The sequence below is a fragment of the Ornithodoros turicata genome, chromosome 1, assembly GCF_037126465.1.
Source record: "Ornithodoros turicata isolate Travis chromosome 1, ASM3712646v1, whole genome shotgun sequence".
NCBI classification, from domain to species: domain Eukaryota; kingdom Metazoa; phylum Arthropoda; class Arachnida; order Ixodida; family Argasidae; genus Ornithodoros; species Ornithodoros turicata.
In genome coordinates this window covers 24,805,587-24,831,111 of record NC_088201.1, presented here as the reverse complement: position 1 = coordinate 24,831,111, position 25,525 = coordinate 24,805,587, and the positions used below count along the sequence as shown (strand labels likewise).

The 25,525-nt window shown below is 42.3% G+C and overlaps 1 protein-coding gene across 1 annotated transcript in view; it reads right to left on the bottom strand.

Moving 5' to 3' along the window:
* Nucleotides 1-24,893, bottom strand: part of LOC135379301 (rotatin-like) — a 29,476-nt gene extending 4,583 nt beyond the window's left edge. The window contains exons 1-25 of the mRNA XM_064612460.1: nucleotides 24,641-24,893; nucleotides 23,328-23,406; nucleotides 23,088-23,202; nucleotides 22,783-22,918; nucleotides 22,067-22,181; nucleotides 21,234-21,456; nucleotides 18,208-18,366; nucleotides 15,797-16,012; nucleotides 15,526-15,638; nucleotides 14,193-14,313; nucleotides 13,634-13,756; nucleotides 13,428-13,547; nucleotides 13,207-13,346; nucleotides 11,535-11,712; nucleotides 11,063-11,162; nucleotides 8,347-8,432; nucleotides 8,098-8,224; nucleotides 7,904-7,991; nucleotides 2,862-2,912; nucleotides 2,542-2,727; nucleotides 1,751-1,972; nucleotides 997-1,209; nucleotides 384-443; nucleotides 190-318; nucleotides 60-126 (exon numbers count right to left, since the gene is read on the bottom strand). Coding sequence (XP_064468530.1) covers nucleotides 60-126; nucleotides 190-318; nucleotides 384-443; nucleotides 997-1,209; nucleotides 1,751-1,972; nucleotides 2,542-2,727; nucleotides 2,862-2,912; nucleotides 7,904-7,991; nucleotides 8,098-8,224; nucleotides 8,347-8,432; nucleotides 11,063-11,162; nucleotides 11,535-11,712; nucleotides 13,207-13,346; nucleotides 13,428-13,547; nucleotides 13,634-13,756; nucleotides 14,193-14,313; nucleotides 15,526-15,638; nucleotides 15,797-16,012; nucleotides 18,208-18,366; nucleotides 21,234-21,456; nucleotides 22,067-22,181; nucleotides 22,783-22,918; nucleotides 23,088-23,202; nucleotides 23,328-23,406; nucleotides 24,641-24,674 — 3,201 coding nt within the window. The 5' untranslated portion in view covers nucleotides 24,675-24,893. The remainder of the gene's footprint in view (nucleotides 1-59; nucleotides 127-189; nucleotides 319-383; nucleotides 444-996; nucleotides 1,210-1,750; nucleotides 1,973-2,541; nucleotides 2,728-2,861; nucleotides 2,913-7,903; nucleotides 7,992-8,097; nucleotides 8,225-8,346; nucleotides 8,433-11,062; nucleotides 11,163-11,534; nucleotides 11,713-13,206; nucleotides 13,347-13,427; nucleotides 13,548-13,633; nucleotides 13,757-14,192; nucleotides 14,314-15,525; nucleotides 15,639-15,796; nucleotides 16,013-18,207; nucleotides 18,367-21,233; nucleotides 21,457-22,066; nucleotides 22,182-22,782; nucleotides 22,919-23,087; nucleotides 23,203-23,327; nucleotides 23,407-24,640) is intronic.
* Between the last annotated feature and the right edge of the window lie 632 nt (nucleotides 24,894-25,525).

Here is a 25,525-nt window from a genome sequence, read left to right as displayed (position 1 = left end):
CTGTTACACTTCCTTGAATTTGAATTACTGAATTTAAAATTTCATGCAATATACCATACCTCAATGAGGGGTGACAGAATCTTGAGCAATCTATCCCAACTAATTGGTGCTTTGGCACTGGCAGATCTATAAACAAACAATCGTGTACTTGCTCTGCTTAATTTCTGAGGTCAGCAATCTGTTACTTACCCAGCCAATGCATGATGCAAGCAGGACAGAATATTATGCAGAAGTAGCAAGTTGCAAGGTTGTGATATTTCTCCAACACTGAGGGCAGCTCCGAGGCCTAGAACTAGGGATTCTAGATCTTCAGGCAACCTGTAAGAACATGACACAATATTTTCAAAACAAAGAACTATCTACCACAATACCTTGCTACATACCTTGATTCACTCCTTGCAAGCAGAGATTCCAGAAATTTGAGCAGTGTTTCTGCCAACAACCTGAAATCAGTTTCCAAGGTGGAGTCAAAATGACCACCAAACCTAATTAACTCGAAGCAAAATTCAGGGCATTAAAGAGGCCACAGCAAAACAATTAAACTGGGATTTTTTTAACTGATGAGGTGCCACTATATTTCTGCAACATCACTGGTAAGAGCTAATACACACAACACAGCTAATATGGTACATACAATACAGGGCACAATCAAACTGAAACCGCCAACTACCGGACCCAATACAGAATAACAATATATGCATTTCATGGCACTGCGATCAAATGCAATACATCTAATTCAAGTCGGACAAAGGTGAGTGGGCAAGCCAATGTCTATTTCCCTATACTGATAAATATAGGGAGGCTGTGCTATCACTCATTGTCTCAACCCTGCTTGCTTCCCTTTACCCCTCGAAAAAAAAAAGGCCACAAAAAATCATTTCGAACTGTGCAAAGCCAACGGCACAGACCACAGAATCTCCACGACCTCAGGCTCAGTTCTACCAGTAGCACGTACAATGACAAAGAATGCTATGCATGCAACATACGCATATTTACCTGAAACTGTGATGCAGACCTCCTGGATTCATAAAGTGCTGCAAGTTCAAAATAATATGCTGGCAAGGACCATGCTGTAACAGTACCGTGTGCCACATCCACTCGAGCATTTTAGGAGGAACATCACCAGTAAGCAGGACAACCTCCAGCAATGAGAACACGTTGCTTAGCAATTCTGCATCCTCTGAGCTAGATGGAACTAATACCAGGAACCTCAAAACAAGAAAAAGAGTTTACGCTCAGAACACAAAAAGGTGGCCAACAAATGTGTCAAAATTTTTATGCTATGCCCGGATATCTCCAGTACACTCCCAAGCTGGGATTTAATTTTGATTTCTGTTGAATTTCAGTATGCTTGGTATCATGAAGTACTGGCTCCCACCAGCGACTGCCCATTATACTTAGGGCCTTGTGTTTTTGTGTTTTATGGTTTTTGAAAATCTGGTTGTAGTATTTCAGTAGCCGTAAAACAGAGCCAAATCGGGCGATATCAAGTGGAAAAGCATATTTTTTGGTGGTAAATAAAAAAAAAAACAGCACTTCTCGCATTTAAGACAAACGAGAGATGGGGAACGGCCATGCTGAATGTGCAGTGCTTGGCGTTCTCCGCTGCCCGTATTGGTGGCGGAACTGGCACCTTGCAAAGTTAGTAGTTTTGGGGAGGTTTCAGTTTTTACCGTGCCGATGATGCAAATCGGGAGTGCCAGGTTTGACCCCAAAACCCAAGACACTAATTATACTTTAATTTACACACCTGTTAAGCGCTGCTTTCCAGGAATTCATCTCCCATACATCATCAGGCAGCTGCGATGGAGGTGCTTGTATGAGAATGCAAAGGTGGCATATAGCGTTTAAAGCCTCTGTATGAGCTGTTGCATTGCACAACCTGGCTAGGAGGTTTGCAGCACATAACTGTGGACATGTGGCCATTATAGGGTCGACCTCTTCTTTTAGCACACTGAAATGTGGGCCCTCCCTAAAAGCAAGTAAATCAATGCACACACATACAAAAAATAATTTCAAACACAGAGCTCAATCCAGAGAAATAAGTAGAAATGGGTCTGGGTAGTTCTCTGATGACGCCGCTATTCTGCAGGTATGCCTTACATTAGGGAAATAAGCGACAAATGATGTATGAACAATGCTACTCATTCTGCATTTGAAATGGATTTGAAATGCATTCCAGCACAAGAGCATTTTTTGAAATGGTAAGATTATGCACCTGAACTAAGTGCAATGGCAATAGAAAGCTAAACTGCTTTTAAAAGAAAAGTACTGAGAAAGCTGGTGGGCTCTGAGGTTCACTGCAAGTCCAGGAAGTCAAGCAGACTATATGCGTGACATAAATACATTGAACTCAATACTGGCACACAAAGTCCTGTAACAAAATGCACCGTACGTGGTACTCCAGTGCATATGTCATCACTTCATGCAAACGGTTTCCACTGTACTAGCAGCTATGACGTAGTCCCAGCTTCAAATTCTGCTGAGCGTGTTTCCTGACTGAATAATCTCAATACACGAAACAAACAACTGAAGGCATACCGTAGTATAACATCATCTTGCAGTGCTTCAATCAAACCGCGTTCTCCACCATACTGCTCCAGATGCCATAGGAGGAGAAACTGCTTGGACAAAGCCGCAGTATTAAGGGCCAAAACCTCAGGAGAAACCATACTGTTCACTTCGCTATGTGGATCCCATGAAGATACTACAAATGGAAAATGAAGCCTGAAGGGATGTAATAGAGAAAAAGAAACGTGAGTGCAACAACATGATGAGAACTGGTAGTACTGGTCAAATCTACCTATCATGCACATCCCTTACACATGAAAATTCGAAGGGACTCTTAATATATTGCATACCTTTCAAGGAAGACGCCAAGAAGGCAAATTTCGTATTTGTCTTCCATTATGCTACAAAGCAAAAGAATGAATGGTTTTCACTATGGTTATTACATACTATAGAATATTGTAGGTTAACAAATGAATTACAAGCATTAAAGTACATAAACACAATTAAAAGGAGGCAATTGTATTTTCGCCAGCACACTATAGTGTTGGTACGGTCATAATTATGATAGTAAGCCCACTGCTTCAACAAACCCTTTCCAACTTGACCTCAGTAGAGCACTCCCCCACACCTATGACAAAAGAGCAATGTGTAGCGGACGACGACAACGACGACAACGATGGCCACGCGCATGGAGCACCGGCTTCAGTTCCACCGGCGCGGCCATGGAGATAGGCCACCGTCATCGCCTCTCCGTGGCATACCATCATCGCCGGTCGGGGCTCATGTAGAGGAAGACCACCGTCCTCTACAAATGCATGTGAATTCACCATTCAAGCAGTAGGTAGGTTTTCTGAATACATCAGCGGCGGATCCAGGGGGTGGGGTCGTGGGGTGGGGTGGGGCGGGGCGATCACCTCCAAAACGTCATTTTATACATTTGATTTCCCTCTCTCACATATGAATGCCCATATGTTCATTCGTAAGTTCATTTACATATGAACGTGAATGAACTGTGCCAGCACAAGAGCATTTTTTTTTTACAGCAGCTGTAACATGAAGGTTTCGTGGTGTTGGTGATTATGGTGAGCGTAGCAGAAACAAAATGATGTCACATCACATTGTACAGTGGATGCCACCAATGACATCACACACATGGCATCACACCACCTGCAGCACCGTCAGCGGCCGGTGCAGTAGTCAATCACAGCACAGGGAGAGGGAAATAAACCGTAAGCTGCGCGCTTGTTGCCACAGTACCAGACTCCTGACAATGAGGCGGCCACGCAAAGTGCACAAGCCATATGACGAGCAAGAGTAGAATGCAGCGTATCTGCCACTTGCCGCTGAACACACCCACCACTCGCAAAGGTACTTTGCATCGACCTAGTCTCGGCAAGAACATTATAGTATCCCTTATTTCAGCATTTTTTTCCAAATACAGAAAAAAAATACTGGGACAAGAACAAAAAGCTACAACATGGTAGCTTGGCGAGACGTTCCCACGGAGTTGCAGTGCCTTGCCTTCCCATACTGATCATAAAGGTCTGTTGCTGCTCTTTGAATAAAGCAAGTGTGAAAACAGTTGTCTATGTGTATGTGGTGAACACAACAGTGAAAACATTGTGCCCAATTGTGTGAAGATGATAAGGCTATTGCTGCCACTTCTTCACACATTGGAGGCGAAAAAGTGTGCATTTTTAAAATTCCGTGTTAGTGCCACAAAGTAACTGTGGTAGCCTGTGTCAAGATACGAGCACACATGAGCTATGCTTAAGGCCCTTCGTTTTCCGCGATTCTGTGATTCCGCGAAATTTCGCGGACGGAATCCTTCGTTTGGCGCAGAGTTTCACGGAATCCTTTTATTTTTAAGGGTGTGTCGATATTAGAGTTCTCAAATTCGAATCGAATATCAATCACTCGAAGTACCCGATTCGCGAATCGAAATACCCAATATTCGGGTTTCCGGATAATTTGACTATTCGCCGAATACGAACAACACCTCCCGAAAGTGGGCTTCACCTGACGCTTCCCTGCATGAGGTGAAGCCGCCCCTACAAACTTGAAGCCTGCTTTACGAAATTGTTTATGCTGCAGGACAAAACAGACAGATTGTAGTTTAGCTTAGAATAACATTAGCCCAAGTTTATTGTGTATACTTCACCTGAGGAAGGGGCGGCGTCCCTCACGTATGCAGTTTAGCGGTAGCAGTGGGGGATTTCGATTTGATATCTGGGAGGTTGCCTTCAAGAAGTTAAGACTTTTAAATAATGGCTACAGCCCAAGAACAAAAAGGGGTGTCCTAAAAATGTAACTTCCCCATGGCATGTATTGTAAACTCCTTCCTATAAAGTTCCTATGAACTCTGTAGATGCTGAAAGATCTTTCAGCAGGTATAAACTGATTTCAGGCGACAGACCGCATCAGATGAGAACACAATATATCATATATGTAATGCTGAGCCACAACAGTGCTTTGAATCTGTAATTTTATAACATATTTTTTGTTCCCACATTATCCAAGAAAATGAAGTGCCTCCCATTTCATGCAGCTGTTGACTGCTCGCCGCGGAAAATCGCGTAATTTATAAGTCAGTGCCGCGGAATTTTGAATTTGGCGCAGCAGAAAACAGAGGGCCTTAGCTATATGTTATTATTCGCATAACCTCTAGAAGCGAAATTCCCCTCATGACATATGGGTAAAGTCCTGCATGACCCGCGTGACCCATGGGTGACCTGCACATTGTTGCGGGTGGCGGGTCATCATGGCGGTATCATCATGCCTCAAGCCACAAACCAACAGGCATTTGCACCTTCTTTCCCCCCTGTGCTGGTGTCGTACAGGAAACCATACACACAGACACATCTAATCATCAGGCATAGATAGGGTTCTTCGTTTTCAGGTTAAACCCGATCTTTCACGACAGTTTCCCCCCCGAACAAGTTTCCAAAAATTCGGGTAAAACCAGATATCTACCCGAAATCCTTGTGGTCCTTCAACTTGTCGTTCTTGGTAAACAGTCGGAGAAGTGAATCATAATATCAGCAAAGAGAGCTATTTGTGACAACCTATTTGTCCTCCTTTTACGATCCCCTCCTGCAGGAGTCAAAGACGAGCTTTTGTGGTGCTCAGGCAAGTGTTTGAATACTGCGGTCATTCACTGCCACAGTTTTCGAGCGGAAATATAAAGATTATGGTTTCTCGTCCTAGTGTCACAGCAGTGGCTTGTTTCATATGCCTTTCGTTTCACCCAAAAATTCCTTGGTGACATATGAAACAGAGATCATAGCGCCCGAATTATCCCCGAATTCTCATGTGTAAATACATAGCACCCAATTTTTCCTTCCCGAATTTGAAAAATCATAAATCCCGAAAACAAAGAACCCTGTGCATAGATGAGGGAGTCCTCTCAGTTTACGCGTCAACGTTCTTCTTCTTCTTTATGGGTATATAGAGATGTTAGCCAAGCTAGGGCTGGCTCGGGTGCGGGTGAGCTTTTGGAAAAAAAAATATGCGGGTTGCGGGAGGATGCGGGTCTCATTTTATAACGGGACGTGGGTTACGGGACGTGGGTTGCGGGTTGTGTTGCGGGTTGGGTGCGGATTTCAACGGGTGCGGATTTCAACGGGTACGGGTCGGGTCGGATGCAGGTCAGATAATTCCGACCTGCGCAAGACTCCACATACGGGGTGTTAAAAAAAGAAAAGTGTTTCAAGTATAAAATAAATTATGTGCATAGTACAATGCACAGTTAAGCGCAAGGACTCTTTTCTTTTCCTCACTGATATTGATTGAATTACATTTGGCCTACAATGAATGAAAGTGGGAACATTACAGACAATGCTACAGAAAGGTTCAATAGTTAGGGTCTGAGGTTTTCCGGTTTTACCCGATCTACCCCAAATCGCACATTTAGTGATTCGGGTAAAACCCGATTTCTATCCAAACCGAGTTTTTTTTGTCACGCTGCGCGGAACCACGGCGCACAACTGCGGTAGTGGAAGAGAGGGAGGGAGAGTTTTCAATCTGCCGGTGGGGGCCGGGGCACAACGCCCCCCCCCCCCTTTCATTCAGAGAGGTCAGGCAAGGTGTGGGGAATTCCGTGTTGCGACGTCGTGAGGCAAATTTTTACTACAGGATTTTCATGACCACTCGCATGAAGCACGCGATTCTCAGGATATCCCTAGAAACTTTCATCTTGAGTGTCAGCTGGGTAGACTTCCCGGAGGGGGCCTAGCCCCCCTCCCCCCCAGGGTAAGTTCTGGGGGTGGGGGGCTCTGGCCCCCAAGCCCCCCCGCAGTCGGCGCCTATGGGGATCACCAACAGAAGGATGATGATGATGATTCGTGTTTTTTTGGCGTAGCCGCAACTACGACCATAATGTGCAAAGACGGACCGACAGAAGGAGATGACACCGCAGCCGTGAGGGCGAAACGCACGGGACGCACTTTCCCCAGCGTCAAAACGTCGCGTGTACGCCGTGGCCTTCTACGCGCGACGAAGAAACGCCCGTGGACGACTACCCGAAACGCATGGGACGCGGAGAGAGCGAACGACGCGCGCCACGTACGTGCGCGAATATCAGTTAGTCGGCACATTCCTACATAAAATCTCCGCGCGCGACAAAAAAATTGGTTTTCTGAGGTCACACGCACGCCGAGAGCACGTGTGTCGAGAGATCGTCGGAAAAACGCTGCTGCACGCGCGGCTTCTGGCAGTTCCGCGTGTGCCAAGCCCGTTCGGGATGGCAGTACCGCCCCGCGGCCGAAACAACGCCCAGCGCCAAGTAACTTAGTAGCAACTCAGATAGTTTTGAAAAGAAAGGGGTCAGGAGCCAAAGTAAGCAGAACTGCCGATGAATCGCCGAACGTGAATTCCGACGCTCATTTCTCCAACTTCGACGCGGAAACGAAAGCGCTTCTCACGTGAAGACTTGTAATAGCGTCACGTTAAGCGAAGTAGTACTTTAATCCATGTGCAGGTTTGCATCACCATGCAGATTTGAATTACCATTCCACTCAATGCAGGTTTCAACTGCCATAGACCTTTTAACACAGTCCTCATTTTGTCACAGACAGTGTTATTACTTAGTTTAAACCCTGTTTTCTTTTTACATTAGTGATATGTATAGCAAGCCTGATAAACCCGATTTTTACCGGTATCATATAATACCAGAAGTTTTACACCCGAATTCACCCGAATTGGATGCTGATGTCTTCCACCCAATTTTTACCCCCCGAATTTGGCAAAAAATATTTTCCGAAAACCTCATACCCTATCAATAGTCTGTAACAGTGAAACATGTATCTAATGAATGAATGAAAAGTAGACAACTGATGCAATCATATTATAATAAACTGGAGACACAATATGGAAGGACAATGTCTGCACATACTTAACATTGATGAAATGGTGAAATGCTATGGCAGCAAATATCACTGGAAACAGGGCAACACCCCTTGAAACACTTTGCAGTACGAAACCTGCAATGAAATCAATGACAGACCGTCAGCACTGATGAACCTTCAGTCACAACCATAATACAGCTGGAAACCAGCAAATGCAGGGAGATGCACAGCATGTTCTTACACCGCAGAATGGTGAAGCAGTAGGATTCATTCCCACTTAGCCAATTCCTGAATTCATAACTAAGTAGTAGTCTAGTCCTTAAGATTCTTAGAGCATCCATAACCATTTCCAAGGATATCACAGAACCCTTCATGAAAGTATGAAAACATAAATTAGTCGTGACAATAATTAAGCGACACGATAAGTACACTGCACCACATGTATGTTTCCTATTTCTCTATAAACATGAAGCAGAAAGGACCGACTTACGTCAGTTTTCTCAGAAAAGTCAACCAGTATTTTCCTTACAATATCGTCACCGCCATTATCCTGAAAGTGGGCATGCACACCTCTGTCTGAAATAAAGCAGGTCCAGTAAGCTCAGCCCTCCAAGCATATGGCAGATCTAACATGTGCAAGATATGTAGCCAGTCAAGTGGTGATCAATGTTTTAATGACCCCACATAAAGGGTGTTTCACCTAATGGGATAAAAAATCTGATAAAAAAATCTACTTGTCTGAATATCATGGACTCAACGCTATTTATCTCAGGGGAGATTTTGTCATTACTTCTGGACAGTTTTATCGAATTTAATTTGCTAGAAATTGAATTTTCCCAATTGAACTCCGAAGTTTGCCAAGTCAACCCACGTTTTTTTTTTACAGAAACAGAAAGCGCATGCCTGATTTACTCCATTGTAGAACAAAATACAATCCCCACTACTTTGGTATAGCTGAAAAAAAATTAAAAATGTCAAAACAGTCGTTTAGAGACGCCCAAATTGTCGGTAGAGCTCAGTTCTCCGTCATGTTAATGCAAGATGCGGTGGAAGGAGAACAGTCGCCCGCCCCTTCCTGTTTCCTTCTCACTCTTATTTCAGATAACTTTGCATTGCAACCATGCTGTCATTATGTATCAGCAGAGGCTTGGAAAAGGAAAAGTGAAAAGGCAGGTACAGCACTGTGCACTCCTAACAGTAACACGATCTCCGTACAATCGGTGGCCCCAGTAGAAAGTGCGCAAGGGTTCACCACAATGCGAGTAGTAAACATGCAAGTCAAAACCTGACCTTCATGTTTGCAACTCGCCTTGTCAGGAACCCTTGCACACTTTCTACTGGGGCCACCGATTGAACGGAGGTCGTGTTACTGTTAAGAGTGCACAGTGCTGTACATGGCCTCCTCGAATCGCTTCTTTCAGAGATCTGAGCACAGCCGGCAATTTGCGCGCCTCAAAACAATGGTTTTCACAATTTTTTACATGCTATTACCATTGTAGTAGTGAATGTATTTTGCAGTAGAATGGCGTAAATCGGGCATGCCCTTTCTGTTTCTGTAAAAAAAAAAAAAAGTGAGGTTGACTGGGCAAGTTTCGGAGTTAAATTGGGAAAATTCAATTTCTTGCAAATTAAATTTGACAAAAGTGCACAGAACTCATGGCAAAATCTCCCCCCAAGATAAATAGTGTTGAACCAATAATGTTCAGACAATAATTTTTTAATATGATTTTTCATCACGTTAGGTGAAACACCCCATATAATTAATCACCGATCCAAAACATCCAAGTTATAAATAACTCTCTTTGAGGCTTATATTTAGGGTCTGACTTTTCCGGGTTAAACCCGATTCTGCCCGATTATTCCCTCTCTAAACAGTTTGGGACTAATTCGGGTTCAACCAGATTTCTCCCCGAATTCTAACGCATATCTCGTTGTGTCACGTATTACTTGGATTATTTGGTGGCAATCTGAACGCATGTCTGATGTAAATAATATTTTAGTGCAACAGTATGCTATGCAAAGCACGTTTGATGTAACAACTAGGGGTGTGCAAATTCGAATATTTGAAGCTGAATCAAATATTGAATAGAATGGGGGGAAAATGCTGAATACCAAGTTGAATATCGCATATTCGTGCAAATTTCACAGTACGAGCCTTTTGCATTAAAAGTTTGCAATTTGTAGCCTATGGCTTTACAGTAATTCTTCTGGCGTTAACTGTCTGCAGGAAATTCAACAGTGAAGCATTCTTTATTATACACAAGCTTTCATGTAGTAGTCTACATTTCTTCAGGGGTGCTCTTCACACCTGATGAAAGGTAGACTACCCTTTAAGACACCCTTTTTGTTCTTGGGCTGCAGGCATTATTTAATTAAGTCTTAATTTTTTAAAGGCAACCTCCCAGACATGAAATTAAAATCGCCCGCCAGCACCGCTAAAGTGCACGTGGGAGGGACGCCTGTGTTGGTCCTGCAGCACTGGCAATTTTGTAAAGCAGGCTTCACCTGATGCAGGGAAGCATCAGGTGAAGCCCATTTTCGGGGCGGTGTCTTTCATATTCGGGAAATAGTCGAATATACAGAAAACCGAATGTTGGATATTCGATTCGAGATTCAAGTACTTCGAGTGGTTGATATTTGATTCGAATTCGAGAACTCGAATACGCGAACACCCCCAGTAACAACATGTAACGATGTCACTATAAATCGGAATGTGTGCACGTTTGACTAATACACACACATTGACTGTGGACAGCTTGCTGGACAGACATAAAAAATAATAACAATGTACGAATGTATCAGTAGTACCCGCTCGCCCCACCGAATCCAGGAAAGGCATTTAACCCGAAAAAGTCAGACCGTACTTATATATTATCCCTATGAATGAAATTATGACAGAGGCAACTGGCTGTGAGCTTAAAATGGTCTTTAAAAATAATAATAAGAGATTTAATAATGATTTGACGCACAACATTGCTTGGCACATGACACACATCCATCACAACCATGAGTAAGTATGAGGTGGTAAAGAGCAAGGCACAAATGATTACAGTTTGCAAGTGGCCATGCAATGCACAACAAATATTCATAAAAGCAGGAGACGAACCAAAGGTTCCTGTTGATATCTGAACCTCCCTTGTACAGACCAGGTATGCAATGTTGCACTATGCAGTATCTGAAATTGGACATTGTGCAGGAAATATTACCTTCTACTAAGAGTGAAACCTGGCGAAGACAAGAAGCTCGTACATCAGGGTCCATGGCAATGTTGCCTGCCACTGCCAATAGCGATTTCATGTTACCAGACTGAAAAAAAAAACAAAAGATTAAGCACGTTAGTGTGCAACTTGTTGCAGCAGGAAGGTACTTCATGCTGTGTAGCAGAAGATACCTGCTGTGATAGCTAAGGCACATCTACAGCCTAGATATGTCTGTTATTAGAAGTGATGAAAAACATGATCCAGATTCTTTTTAAATTCCATGTTAGCAGTACAAGGCAAATGTGGCTACATGCATCCCGATAAAATGGTGAGGTAGCAAACAAGTTAGTCATGATTACCACCACTAATTACAGCCCTAATAGATTTAGGTAGCAGATACATTACTACTAACTAATAATCCCGACATAATTACCTATATTTGCAACAGTAAATATGAGCAGTATAAAATTATGTTCACCTGTTCTGTTGCATTAGCCTTACGCATTGAGAATAGCACATTGGATGAAGCATCTGAATGAAATATTCCCGTCAGGTTTATGTTGTTAGCCACATTCTGAATCCGAGGAGCACGGGCATCAGAATCCTCCTGTTGTGCAAGCAGTCTCAAAAGGTAGTGCAGTGCTTTTTCTTTCGTCCTGGAACAAAAGTCATAAATAAGAGTTCCATAGGTTTTCTAGTGAAAACAATAAGCATATGACTGACTTGGGCACTTGTCATGTTCATTAGTATCAGTTACATCACAACCCAGTACACCAGAAATATCCCATGAATGTCCCACAAAAGTCGCACACGTCACATATGTCCGCGATGTCTACCAGACATTACCTGTACGTCCACAATGTGACGTCGAAAATTGTCCCACTTTCTATATCCCAGGGACATCTGCTAGATGTAAAAAGAAAGGACAAAGCGCACCGTATTTTGTGGAGGTATCACGGACATGTGATGTTTAGTGGAATGACGTAAGCAAACTGGGAAAATTTTTGGGTTTACAACTTTAGTTACCAAGTAATCACATTATAGACGGTAGCGGACATTAGCGGGTATACGCTGACGTCGTTTGCAGAGACACAGGTTAACTGCAAAGACGTTATCACCGTTGCAAACGTGTTACGCCACACTACACTTAATGAACGTATTCCAACAATTTGTATTTCAGTATATGCTCCATTCAGTGCGTCAATAGGAGGCTACTTGATGACAAATACCCTATATGCTCTGTTCTCTCTTCAAATTCGCGTACGCGGTGGAGGGCAAAGACAAGCCATAAAGGAAGCCTGCTTCTCATATGGTGAGAGCACATTTGTTAACGCAGTCTGCATGGGTGGACCATGTCTTGGATTACGGCCGAAAGGTCGCTGGATACCCCTCCTCCAGTGGGGTTACTGCACTTACGCTGGTCACGCAGTGTTGCCGATATGCTGCCAAAAGTAAAGATTTCCTTTTTGTTTAATTAGTGTGTGCGACATTTGCTACAGTAGACTATCAATTGCAAATTGATTCAACACAAAAACAGCATGAATTTTAAAATATCCCCAGAACATCCAAAATAGGTGTCCATGCGATGGTTTTGGGATGTGAAAACAGTAGGAATCTGGCCGTTGCATGGATGTACTTTCTACGTAAACAGGTTCTCTGTGAAGCTCCCATGGATATCCGAACATCCAATTGGCGATATCACCAGCCTTACCTGTACCTGTGTATGCCTTGCTGGCATACCTGGTACCTGTACCTGGAATGTATATGATTTGCTGGGAACATAACATTAAGTCAAAATTTCTGCTTTGAGACACCCTGTACCCAGTAAACCATAGACGTCTAGGAGATGTCCACCTGATATCCCAAATTGGATGTTTGGATATCCCATGGATCATTGCAGAGAGCCCGTAGACGTCGCATGTACGTCCTGGCGACTATGGTTTGTCCCACTTTTTTTTATTTTTGAAACAAGATATTTTTGAAAGTCACAGTCTGGACGTACAGGTAACGTCGCATAGATGTGGCAGACATATGCGACCTTTGTGGGACGTACCTGGGATATTTCTGGTTTACTGGGTAAAGTGTAGTCTTGTTCATAAAATGTGTTGAAAACATTCATCTTCAAACAAGATATGGAGGAAGTAACCTACTTGTCATTGACACAAAATAGGTTCCTTAGGTTACTCATGAGACACTCCAATGTAGACAGTGAAACGACACCATCCAGTGTGTCAGGATTACACATGGTAAGCATATAGCCTCCCAGAGTAGTGTCAGCATCTGTATAGCACTAGAAGGTGAATTCAAAGGTGTTTATGCACAAATTATGTGTTTGTTTTATATTGATGTCACGGCATTGAGGAATGCACACCTGAAGTATAGGATATGCAGGTGAAAGGCACAACAATATTTCTCTCCAGTTCTTTGGAGACAGAAGCCACCTACTATGTAGTAAGCTTGTTAACAAAGCGGCACAGTTGTCAGAAATATCCTGTCAAGAAACCAAAGCAACACAGTGTAAGATGCATGTGAAAATAACAAAAATAACTTCGTGACACAGCAAACTGCGAAACTAACCTTATAATTCTCTTGGAGGCCACAGGTGGCTATACATGTTACGATATCGTGTTGAAGTATGAACTGAATGCGCTGGAGCTTAGATTCAGGGATTGATGAGACACTGTCTGGTGGCAATGCATTCTAAAATGTGATCAGAAAATGAGCAGAGCAGTAAATAATTAGGGGTGTGCAGCATCCACATTGCACAAACTTCCACTTAACAATCTCGACTGTTACACTTGCTAATCACTAAAATTTATTTTCCACTACAGTAACATATTTACAATCCAGCGGAAAAGAAGCTCTACAAAACAACAGCTTTATCAAACAACACTTACCTCAGGAGGTAAGTTTGTTTAGAGCACTGGCGGATCCAGGGGGGAGGGAGGGCGATCGCCCACTTCCAAAACGTCAGTTTATACATTGGATTTCCCTCTCTCGCCTCCCCGCTACGCGCTTTGACAAAGGGACCGCCCCCTAAACCGAGGGTCTGGATCCGCCCCTGATTTAGAGGCTTACCATATTAGGCTTACCATTGTAATTTAAAACTTGGTGCTCAAAAGTAGAAAAAGATTACCTTAACAATTTGTGTGCAGCACTCCCAGGCCTCTTGCCTAACACTAGCATCAGAATGTTTGAGTAACTGCAATAATGTAGTGCAGGCCATCGAATTTGCAGCATCACTGGAGTACACAAACCTGTAGTATAGAAAAACAACTCCTCAGCATTAATTAAAGGCAGTTAGAAACTCTGGAAGTTTGGTCTCGTAGTTAAATTTTCCCCAGACAGACTATACCAAAAGAATGCCACATCAAGTATACAGTATCATCTGTGTCTGTACGTGTAGGGCCTTGTGTTTTCCGGGTTTTATGTTTTTTGAAAATTGGGGGGTAAAAATTTAGCTTTATTTCATGAACCATAAAACCGGGTAAGATCAGACGATATCAGGAGGAAAAGCAGATTTTCAGGTCGAAAATAAAAAAGGAGCGCCTCTCGCATTACACATGAACATGAGGTACGAAACGGCCATGCTGAGTGTGCGGCCCTAAGCATTCTGCAATGCCCATATTGGTAGCTGAATTGGCACTTTGCCAAGTTAGTTTTCGGGTTTTACCCTTAGTTTTTTTTTAATTCAGTGTTAGCGCCGCGAAACAACTGTGGTTTCACCCTTAGTGACAATGATGAAAATCGGGAGGTAGAAATGGGTTTTGCCATAAAAACTCGAGGCCCTATGTAAGTGTTTGTTTGTGTGTGCCTGCCTGCCTGCATGTGTGCATACTCGCATACCTGCATACTGGGTGTTGGGGCATACAGTATTCAAGCCTTATTTGCATGATCAGTCAATAGTAATTCCATGGTTCTGTGTACCTTACCCACCCACCCTTTGCTTCAGCAGCTTTTCATAAAAGCAGGTTCAAAATTAAATGTGTTACTGTTGGACATTAAATGCACTACAGTATACTGTGTTAAACATAGGCAGAAAAATACTGAGTCAAACCCAAAGTACCATCGTAGTAACTGATGGTGCAAAAAAGGAATGAGACAGGGAGACAGACAGCAAAGGTGTTTCTAGTCTTTGCCACACTGCCACACTTTGCTTTGCCACATGTTGTCACACTGTGCTTCACTGTTCATTTCCCCTTCTCCTAATATTCAGTGTCTTCATCTTAGTTGGTTGGCATGGCCTTTCTCTCCAAAAAGACATGCACGAGTCTTGCACTAACTCATGATGCGGTGTATGGCACTGCATAATACAGGCCAACTGTGCTGCTAGAATAGCAGTGCATTAAGTATGTGGCAAGAAGCAAGTATCAAAATTGGGGCACCCAAGTTGGGAGTGTGTTAGTTGTGTGGGTAAATACGCTACCTACATTGTATTACAGCTGATAGAGCCCTAATTCCTTACTTACATGCTGGAATAAGCAATGATAAATTCCTTTATCATGTTCTTATTTGGCAGATAGGGGAGGCAAGGCAGAGAATCAGCAAACAGATTATAGAATGCAACCAGTTCACTTGGGCTCTGCAAAGAAGTTTTCGAGTGTTACATTCCAAAATGAACGTCACTCGCCAGCCAATCATACAACTCCATCATAACAGCAGTAATAGCAATGCCTCATTTGTCTCTCATTCATATCACACTATAGCAGATAAAAGGAAACAGGAAGGTAGCCAACATACAACATTCGATTGGCTCATCTTGAAGAACTTCTGTGCAGATATCACTGATTCAGCTAGGAACTCTTTCAATTTATACACATCCCGGAAGGTGACATCACTAAGAGAGGCATACTGAAGAAGACTGGAGTGCACAACTGGATAAGCATTTCGAAAGGCACTGTCCATGACAACGTCCTCAAGTGCAGTCTTGAGGAACGTTGGTAAAACCAGAGGAGACTGAAAAGCAAATTATATTTGTAATAATCAGTAAAAATGATTGCAGAAATAACAACACATCTGATACAGCATAAGCTTCAGGCCAACTTTATGGGATTGGCTTGACCGACTGATTACAAGCAACATCACTCTACAGACACATGATTACAGTGCGGATAAATATGCACTACATATCTTTGAAATATGCAGTAAAATCTCTGAATATATACAATGTTTTTTCTTGTTCTTGGTAAGAAAACACTGCATTGAATGCATATTTGACAAAATATGAGCATTTTGGTAGGGTCCATACAGTAAAATAAATTAAGGGTGTGCAAATCCAAATTTTTGAAGTCGAATCAAATGAGAGAGAAAATGCTGAATACCGAATCGGATATAGAATATTCGTCCACATTTTGCGATATATATATGGCTTTTGCACTAAAAGTCTGCAATTTGTAGCCCATGGCTTTAGCACAATTTTTCTTGCATTAACTGTCATAAGAGAGAGACATGCAATTCTTCAGTGGGAAACCCCTACACTTTAATCTTACACGGCAGTGTTTCCTGCTTTTCTGGTTAGTCTACACTTGCTGGTGTAATAATCTTTATTTCAGAATTTTATGTAAGGCTGTGGCATGTTACAGAGATGAGGCTGTAATTCTTTTTGAACATCCACACATCACTTATGAAACTAAACAAATTGGCGTCGTGCCTCAGCTTTGTCATGAGTGTGCTTTAGCTTCTTTGCTGGAGTGCGTATGTCTTCCCTGGGGAAGTTGCATTGCTGAAATTTTAAATGTAAGGGACATCTTCAAGACACCATTTCTGTGGCTAGGCTACAGATATTATTTAAGAGTCATAGCTTTCAAAGGCAACCTCCCAAACATCAAATGAAAATCCCCCGCCAGTACCGCTAAAGTGCACATGGAAGGGATGCTGTCCCTTCCTCAAGCGAAGTATACACACACAAAAAAATTTGGGCTAACATTATCTAAACAAACTGCTAAACAAAATCTGTCCACCTGTGTTGGTCCTGCAGCACTGGCAATATTGTAAAGCAGGCTTCACCTAATGCTGAGAAGCATCAGGTGAAGCCCACTTTCGGGGTGGTATCGTGGAATATTGGATACTCGATTCGCGAATCGAATAATTCGAGTAAATGATATTCGATTTGAATTCGAGAGCCCCTAAAAATAATGTCTCCTTTGTTCAAAAGAACACCACAAAGAAGACTTGTGCGACAAATATGTGAGTCAGGCTTGCATGTAGTGTGAGTCAGGGTAAAACCAGACCTCTGCTGTGCTTGCCCACTGGAGTGTTTGGTCCTGAATTATGTCTGATTTGTATTAAAGAAGCTGTTCGAAAGAATATAGCATTTTACAGGGGCGAATGCCGTCTGTTATTGTAACCATCAAAGAGGCGATGAAATTCAGCCCGTCGGCCATGCATGCGCAGCAGAGGCACTCTGACACCAGGCAAAGCCGCGAGCCTGGGGCACTGCTGTAAGAAAATATCTCCAACAATTGTGAGCATTGTGCACTTCACACTGCTTTGATACTGAATCTATTTCATGCAGTGGAGCAGCCAGGGCGAGAGTTGGAACTTTCCCCCAACGAAACATCGAAAATATTTGATTCTGATCAGGATTTTTGCAAAAGAGGACCCAAACCTTCCACAATAAAAAAGAAGGTGGCGACTCAGGCTATGTTGGTGCTCTCGCACCTGGCCACCTGAAATTATATCAAAATATGCACTATTGTTGCATATTCATGCAAAATATGCCATAACGTGCAAAACATGCATTTATATGCACCTCTTTAACTCTTCTAATCTGATCATCTGAACTCTTCTAATTGACCAAGCACTTACTGACCAAGACCAAAAGCACTTATATTCACCATTCAGATGCAAAACCATATCGAGAAAAAAACATTCATTTGCATTAAAATCCAGAAGATAAAAAGTAGAAGCAGCAAAAGAGATGATGGCAGTCACAAATGTGACCATAACGTAAGACTTGCATCAAATAACACATTATTAGTTTTGAAAACCTGTCCGTGAAATGAAAAAAAGAAAAAGAAAACACCTGTCATTAGTGTTCTGCACCATCATATCATTAATTGCAGTAACTATGCCAGTGTCACGTAGACAATTAAAAACTGATAGAACAACAGAATATCTCGGATAAAATGCACAGCATGGATAATGCTTACATTGTTCACACCCACAACAGCATCAAGAAATTTCCATGTCAAAACAGCAACTGCGATATAGAGCAAACGATCATCAGCATGCCCCCCACACCGGAAATTTTTCTTGTAAAATGTCATGCAAATCTCCAGTTCCTGCATGCACGTCTTCAAGTCTTGTTCCTGTGAACAGGTATAGCAGAGATAGCAACATTAGACAAACTCCTAACGATATTGCAGTCGATGATAAATACAGGGTGTTTATTTTTATTCGTTACATAATTTTTATTTTAAAAAACTAGCAGAGTAAAAATAGATGCCGTTTTTGCAGTTGAGTTCTACGGCCAGGCTGACATCCCCTAGAAGATAGTATGCAACTACAAGATGACTAATTACCCAAAATTCATTAATAAACTCTTTATTTAGGGTATTTCAGGCAAAAGAGGGAAATCAGAATGAGAGACCATCCTAGTTGAAAGCCATTCCACGTTTAAAAAATCCTGAAACACGCATGTGCGTGAAGATATCCACCCCCAAATTTTGATATGCAAATGAGCCGAAACCGCGGCGAACTGGAACGCAGGGGTACAGCCCTCATTTCACGTCAGAGGGCCACGTGATTTGGGGCGACAGAGATGATTGGAGTAGGTGCCAACCTGCGGGCCAGGTAAACCACTTTCCTGCCCAGATAAGTCAGCGAAGGTGATGTGCCTCTCATGCGCACTTTTTCAGTTTCGGCTCATTTGCATATCAAAATTCGGGGATGGATATCTTAACGCAGGTGCGTGTTTCAGGATTTTTTAAATGTAGAATGGCTTTCAACTAGGATGGTCTCTCATTCTGATCTCCCGCTTTTGCCCAAAATCCCTTAATTAAAGAGTTAATCAATGAATTTTAGGTAATTAGTCATCTTGTAGTTGCATACTTTCTTCGAGGGGATGTCAGAGGCCGTAGAACTCAACTGCAAAAACGGCATCTATTTTGCTCTGCTAGTTTTTTAATAAAAATTCTGTAACGAATAAAAATAAACACCCTATATAATACAGTTGTTCCATTACACAGCATTAATACAGTACGTAGTGCAAATTTGGGTGGATGGATAGCCTTACTTCATGAGGAAATGAAATATGCTAAGGCTCCCCATTTGTTTGTTAATGCTCCTCCTGACAAATTTTCAGTTCAGCAATTCTTTCATTTAAACACTTGTCATGCCAAATTCCCAATCGGATGCAGAGAATAATTTTCAACACTATGGCACAGCAGGCAATTTTGTAGCAATGTACATCAACATCCCATTAAATGGTAGGAGTCCCTGATAACAATAAATGATCAACAAAGGAAATGTGTCAGTTCAATATGAAGGCATAGCTGGATTTGGCACGACGGGTTTTAAAGAGCACTGCAGGAAATGTAGGTACAGCAGTGCTATTCCCTTACAAAATATAAAGTGGCATTCTGAACTCGATGATTGAAGAATCACAGTTGAGTTCGTTAGCATCTGCATTCTGTTTATAGTCAGTGACAACTTAACTCCTACAATAGACGAGTTCAGAAAATCCCAGTGCTCTTTGCGCACGCATTGCATCCTGGGCGCTTGCTGAGCGGGGGAACTAAGAATAATCCTTCACACTCGCTTTCGCTGACCTTGACACGTCGTGGACAATAGACCGGCAGGGGAGAAATCGGAATAATTTGGAGGCCACCCGCTTCTTTCGGATTAGTAAACTCCCACAGTTCGAAGCGGCGCTAAGCACACTGGGATTTTCTGAACTGGTCTATTGGGACCGCCCACTCATCCGTGGAAGGCTCCTGCGATTGACTACCAGCTTTTGCATGACGCCCCCGCTTGTAGAGTCGGCTCTCTCTCTGCCTCCAGTTCCCACTTGGCCGCGCCGCACTACATTCCCCTGCGCTGAGCGATTCTTGTGGGGGGGGGGGGGGGGGGGGGGGGGGTCAAGTGTATGACTTATGTTGTCACTGACTATAGCTCATAAGCATACAGGGTGTCCCAGAAAACGTATCATTGAATTATAATAGGAAAACTACGCCACCTAGAATCATGCGGCCAACAGCATTTGTTCTTACCACCTCCTGATGTGAATGTAATGTAATTTAACATGAGAGAACTGATGTTCTGAGGCTGGAACAACATAGAAGGGACAATTACATACAAAGCCTCAAATTGCCTAAGAAATTAACGAAGCAAGATGAAAGTCACTGAAAAGGTTAGCTTCAGTGACTTTCATCTTGCTTCGTAATGTAATGTAAGTTTTATTATGTCAATTTTTACGAACTGAATTCGAAAATTTGCAAAGTAAAGGTCCCTTTTTTATCCCACCAATGTGAAGCACATGCCAAATTAACTCTAATTCATGATAACTGACAGGGATATTGAGGGGCTATCCCATCGGAAAAAATAGCCGAACATCATGCTTTTCGGAGCACCAAGAGCCTAGCGCACGACGACTTTTTGAGTGACCTCGTTGTCAGTCCGACAAAAGGAGGTTGCTAAACTCAGCCCACATAGGGACAGTAGAAAAAGTTACAGTTCTTGAAATTGGGAGAGAGAAGGCACGATCTCAACAGAAGCTGGATGCGATAAGCCATGCCTGTCTTATCTCTTTCTGTGTGGGCTGAGTTTAGCAACCTCCTTTTGTCGGACTGACAATGAGGGCGTGCAAAAAGTCGTCGAGCGCTAGGCTGTTTGCGCTCCAAAACACATGATGTTCGGCTATTTTTTCCGATGGGATAGCTCCTATATATCCATATCAATTATCATGAACTTGAGTAAGTTCGGCACGCACTTCACATTGGTGGGATTTTTATCCCACCTTTACTTGGCAAATTTTCGAGTTCAGTTCGTAAAAATTGACATAATAAAACTCAAGTTAGATTACATTCACCTCAGGAGGTGGCAAAAACCTAGTAATAACAAATGCCGTTGAACGCATGTTTCTAGGTGGCGCAGTTTTTTTATTATAATTCAATGACACGTTTTCTAGGACACCCTGTATACTAGAAGTATGTTTTACAAAACGGATTTAGCTTACCAGAACAGTTCTTTCCACATATGGTTCCAACAAAACACAAGGCTTAACAGTTCCTTTCAATAGGGAGAGTGTAGACAGCAACACTTTATGTACAGACGCAAAACAATGAATGGGAGATGCTCGCAACAAAGGCAGCAATGTCCGCATTATCATGCCACAAAAGTCTGGAATGGTTAGATATTCCACAGATATTGCATTTCGCATGCCTCCTCCTTCCTGTAACCTGCTCGGAAACAACATGCAGTGCATTACTCACTTGTAATGTCATATGCTAGTACAAAATATGAGTCACATGCAACTGTCAACAAGCAATGTAGAACTAGTCTCATTAGAAACACTCCAGAAGTTGTATTCATGACTTCCATTTATTCATAAACATATTCTAATAAACCTGTAAAAAATCATAATAGCAAGGAATTTCAAGTAAACAAAGCAATAACACTAAAAAATAAACACGCAGGATTAGAGGCATTTACTAGTATACTTCTGTGGTACTTATGAATGGCCTTGCAGGCATGTCCTCCTCCTGTTTTTCGCATCAGAAAGGCTACATGTGGGAAGTATAGTGTGGCACATTGAATCTGTTCATGTTGTGCCTATGATTTACAAATGCTATTTTTATGCTGATACTATACAGCAGAGAAGTATTAGAAGGTACTGGGGCACCTGGATTAACTGGAGCACCCGAGGTGTATTTCTTAAGTCGAACATGACTATACTTCCATTTAAGATCTTGGCAAATGCAAAAGCTATCCAAAAAATGTATTTCTTAAAGTCTGAAAGTCTTAGCACTGTTCTTTCATTGTATTTTTTTGCGTAATGAAAGGCATTACCTTTGTAAAGAGAAGGCACTCTCATCGTCTGTTTCATTGGCAACACTGTAAGGCTGGAAATATTCTGTTGAAAAAGAGCTTGATGCTCCTATACTTCTTGAAAGAAAGCTACTCTCTGAAATAAGTTCAAAAATGAAATACAGTGGAGCATACTAAGGGACAACACTAAGGAATGATTAGAGTTCCATGCATTCATATTTTATTCGGATACTTCCTGCTTAACGGGTTCACTCATTTGCTCATGAAATGCCTATAACATGTGGCACAAGCTACGTAAAGAATGGCATTCAAGATTGGAATGAAATTATGACAACTGATAATTTACTGCGGCTTTATGTTGCAGGGCAACTAAGATAATGAGAGACGACACAGTGGTTGGCCTGTAGATTAATTCTGGCCACCGGGGGGTTCTCAAACGTGCATAGGAATCTCAATACACAGCACACCATATTTAACGTCCCTCGCGGAAGATGTCATGTCTAAGCAACTTGTATTCCTGAATAAACTTAGATGATAATGTAATATTTTGTGCCCATAGCACGCATATTAGCATACATCAGTGAATGGAATGCTCAGATGCACACTTGTAAAATCTAACTCCTAAAAGCGGTATGTTATACAAAATTAAAGAGCACTCAGCTTATTACACAAGATACATGTGTTTATGGACCATATAACTATCTAAATCGGATGAGTATTGTCCCCTCTGTACACACCTTCTTTGCTACAGGAGAAGTCAGGTTGCAAATAAAACAAGATGCGTCGATGCAGGCCTCTTATAATTGCATCTAAACACTGGATAGCATGCACGTGATCTTCTTCGAAAGGAACAGTCAGCAACTTCAACAGTGCCTAAGTTTGACACATAAAGGAAGAAGTAACAACATCAGTGATTGTTTTCATTATATACAATTATACACTGTAAACTTGTCTGTTATAACGTTTAAGGCCTGGGCAGGTGCATAAGTAGGAGTGGGGGAGTGCTTAGGGGTTTCAAGGGGGAAAGAAGTATGCAACTTACAAACAGAATCCTAGGTTTCTGGAGAAATATTTCAGCTGGGTAGTCTCTTGACATAGAGCTTGAAATAAAATTGCACGCTGACTTGACAGCTTTCTGATCATGCCCACATAAGGTGCTTGAAGAGAAAAAAAAAAAAAGTTGTTGAGACTGGTTATACGAAATAGAACACGAAGTAGAATAACACATAGTATTCAAGGTCAACATGACACATGCTACCTCACACTAGGGATATGTACGTACCTACATACAGATTCGAGAAGTTGCATGTCTTGGGACGTGAGTTTTGCCGATGGCAGCCGCAAAATATTTATGCAGGAACCTGCCATAACGATAGATGAGATATTGAAACTTAATCTGGCCCACGTTCCCCAGCCCCCAACAAGTGCTATTTCCGTTAAAGGGGGCATGAGGGGTTGCTCCAGTTTATGTGAAATAGATGAAAAAAAAAAAGAAGGTTATTGGCATGAATGTGAATCAGTGTTCCAAGTTCTATAGTAAAGCAATTAATAAATGCATAGAAAATGAGATCCACGAATACCAAAGCAAATGCATCTATGACATCAATAGTGTTCCCTCAGCAAGTGAGGTTCAAACAACTCAGGGAAAAGAGGTGGTGAAGACCCAGGAACCGAACCTGGGTCTTCTGATCAGAATACCCAGGTTCGATTCCTGGCGTCAGCACCTCTTTCCCCCCCACCGAGTTCTTTGAATTCTTGTTAATTTCGGGGCATTTGAGGCTTACGTGTCTGTGTCATCCCAAATTGTGGTCTGCCTCGGCCTCATTCTTTAAGTGAAGTTGCACTTCTAGGGCCAAATAGGATGTTTGGAGCTCTCGTTCCTCCAATGTCATATCTCAGAGCAGTAGTGTACTCAACAGCCTGTACCTTCTAACCATGTCACATAGAAAAATAATTGTTTGTCATTCATTTTGACGTGTAGTACAGCACATACATATGTAATGAACTACCAGTATCGAACTGTCACAACCATCTTCAGCTTCCCGTGTGCTTCACTAATTGTCCATGCTCTCTAACAAAAGTCTACTGTTATGATGATGTCAAACAGGTGACGAAAGGTGAACAGTTCTGCGAGTAAGGCAGATGCAATCTCTAAATTTTCATGCATGAGGCAGTGCTACCCCGTAAACCGCAACAGCCTTTTGAAATTTATGACATTGCCCGAGAATGAGCATAACACAGTATAGCGTGACGTTTGCTTGACGTGAAAGTGTGTGCGAAGTTATTTGAGGATGTACTTTAGCAACACAAGACACCTTTGAAACTAAACTTGCAGTCCTTTGTGATAGCAATTCTTAAAAGCATACTAAATGCAATGATTTGCACATTATGGCGGTACGTACATACGCAAAAGTGTGTACACCGCTGAGTGGTCTCAACTACGTTGAGCTCGCGTCCATGTGTCGTGTTTCTTCGTTGCCCAAGCTCAGGAGCTACTCATCATGGATCTCAACTTCAATAGCTTTGGAGTGTTAGAGAATCACAACTGTGAGTAATAAAAACTTCTTCGTTCTACAGTTGTCAAGAATTCCTCACCTTGAGGGTGGTGCGTGTTGTCTCCTGCCATCATTTAAGGAAAGACAATAAAGACCACAAATTCACCAGGTAGGCAGGCTCAGGACACCACATTCATTTACGTACACTCTGCAAGTAACGAAGCCAACATGTCAGCTAGAAACCTATAGCCTGCATGAATGGCCCGCAATTTCTCGAACTCACGACCAATTATGGCAAAACAAATAGAGCTGGTCATTTTTCTACATGATATGTACAGCAAATTCCCGCCGTCACTCATGGACACTTGTCACTTGTCTTAGCACTGTCTTGGCTTGGCTTCCAACAAAGAAAAAAATCCAGGAGCCAAGCAGGGATTGGTTGAAGGTTGAACAGAGCACGGCGAGACGGCGATTTGCATTTTTTGCAAGAACATTAACTTATTTATTCTTACTAGCAGGCAGAAAATCAGAAAAACTCTATCGAAATGTAACTGGTGCTAGGGGAACAACACGCTACAGGTGGTGGGGGCGATGGGGGTATGCTACTAACCCGGCAAATGCGCATGAAAAGATAAGCAAAGGCGCGAAATGGAAACGTCAAGCGTTCCTTGTCCTGTGTGTGGACGTATGGTTGCAGATAGTGAAATCAATATTCACCTTGACAGTTGCTTACAAACCGACGATAAAGACGCAATGCCTAACAAGCGTATGAGAGGTGACGCATCACTGGAAGCGTCTCGAACAAAATCACCGCAGCCATACTCAATATTCAAGGTATAAAATCTTCAACATTCCTGCATGAACAAGAGGATTTTTCGTTGAGTTTTGAAAGCCACACACCGTGTGATCACATTTGCAATCCTGGATGACGTAAATGTTGGTTAGTCCACGATATGCTAGTCCAATTCTTTTATAAATTGGTAGT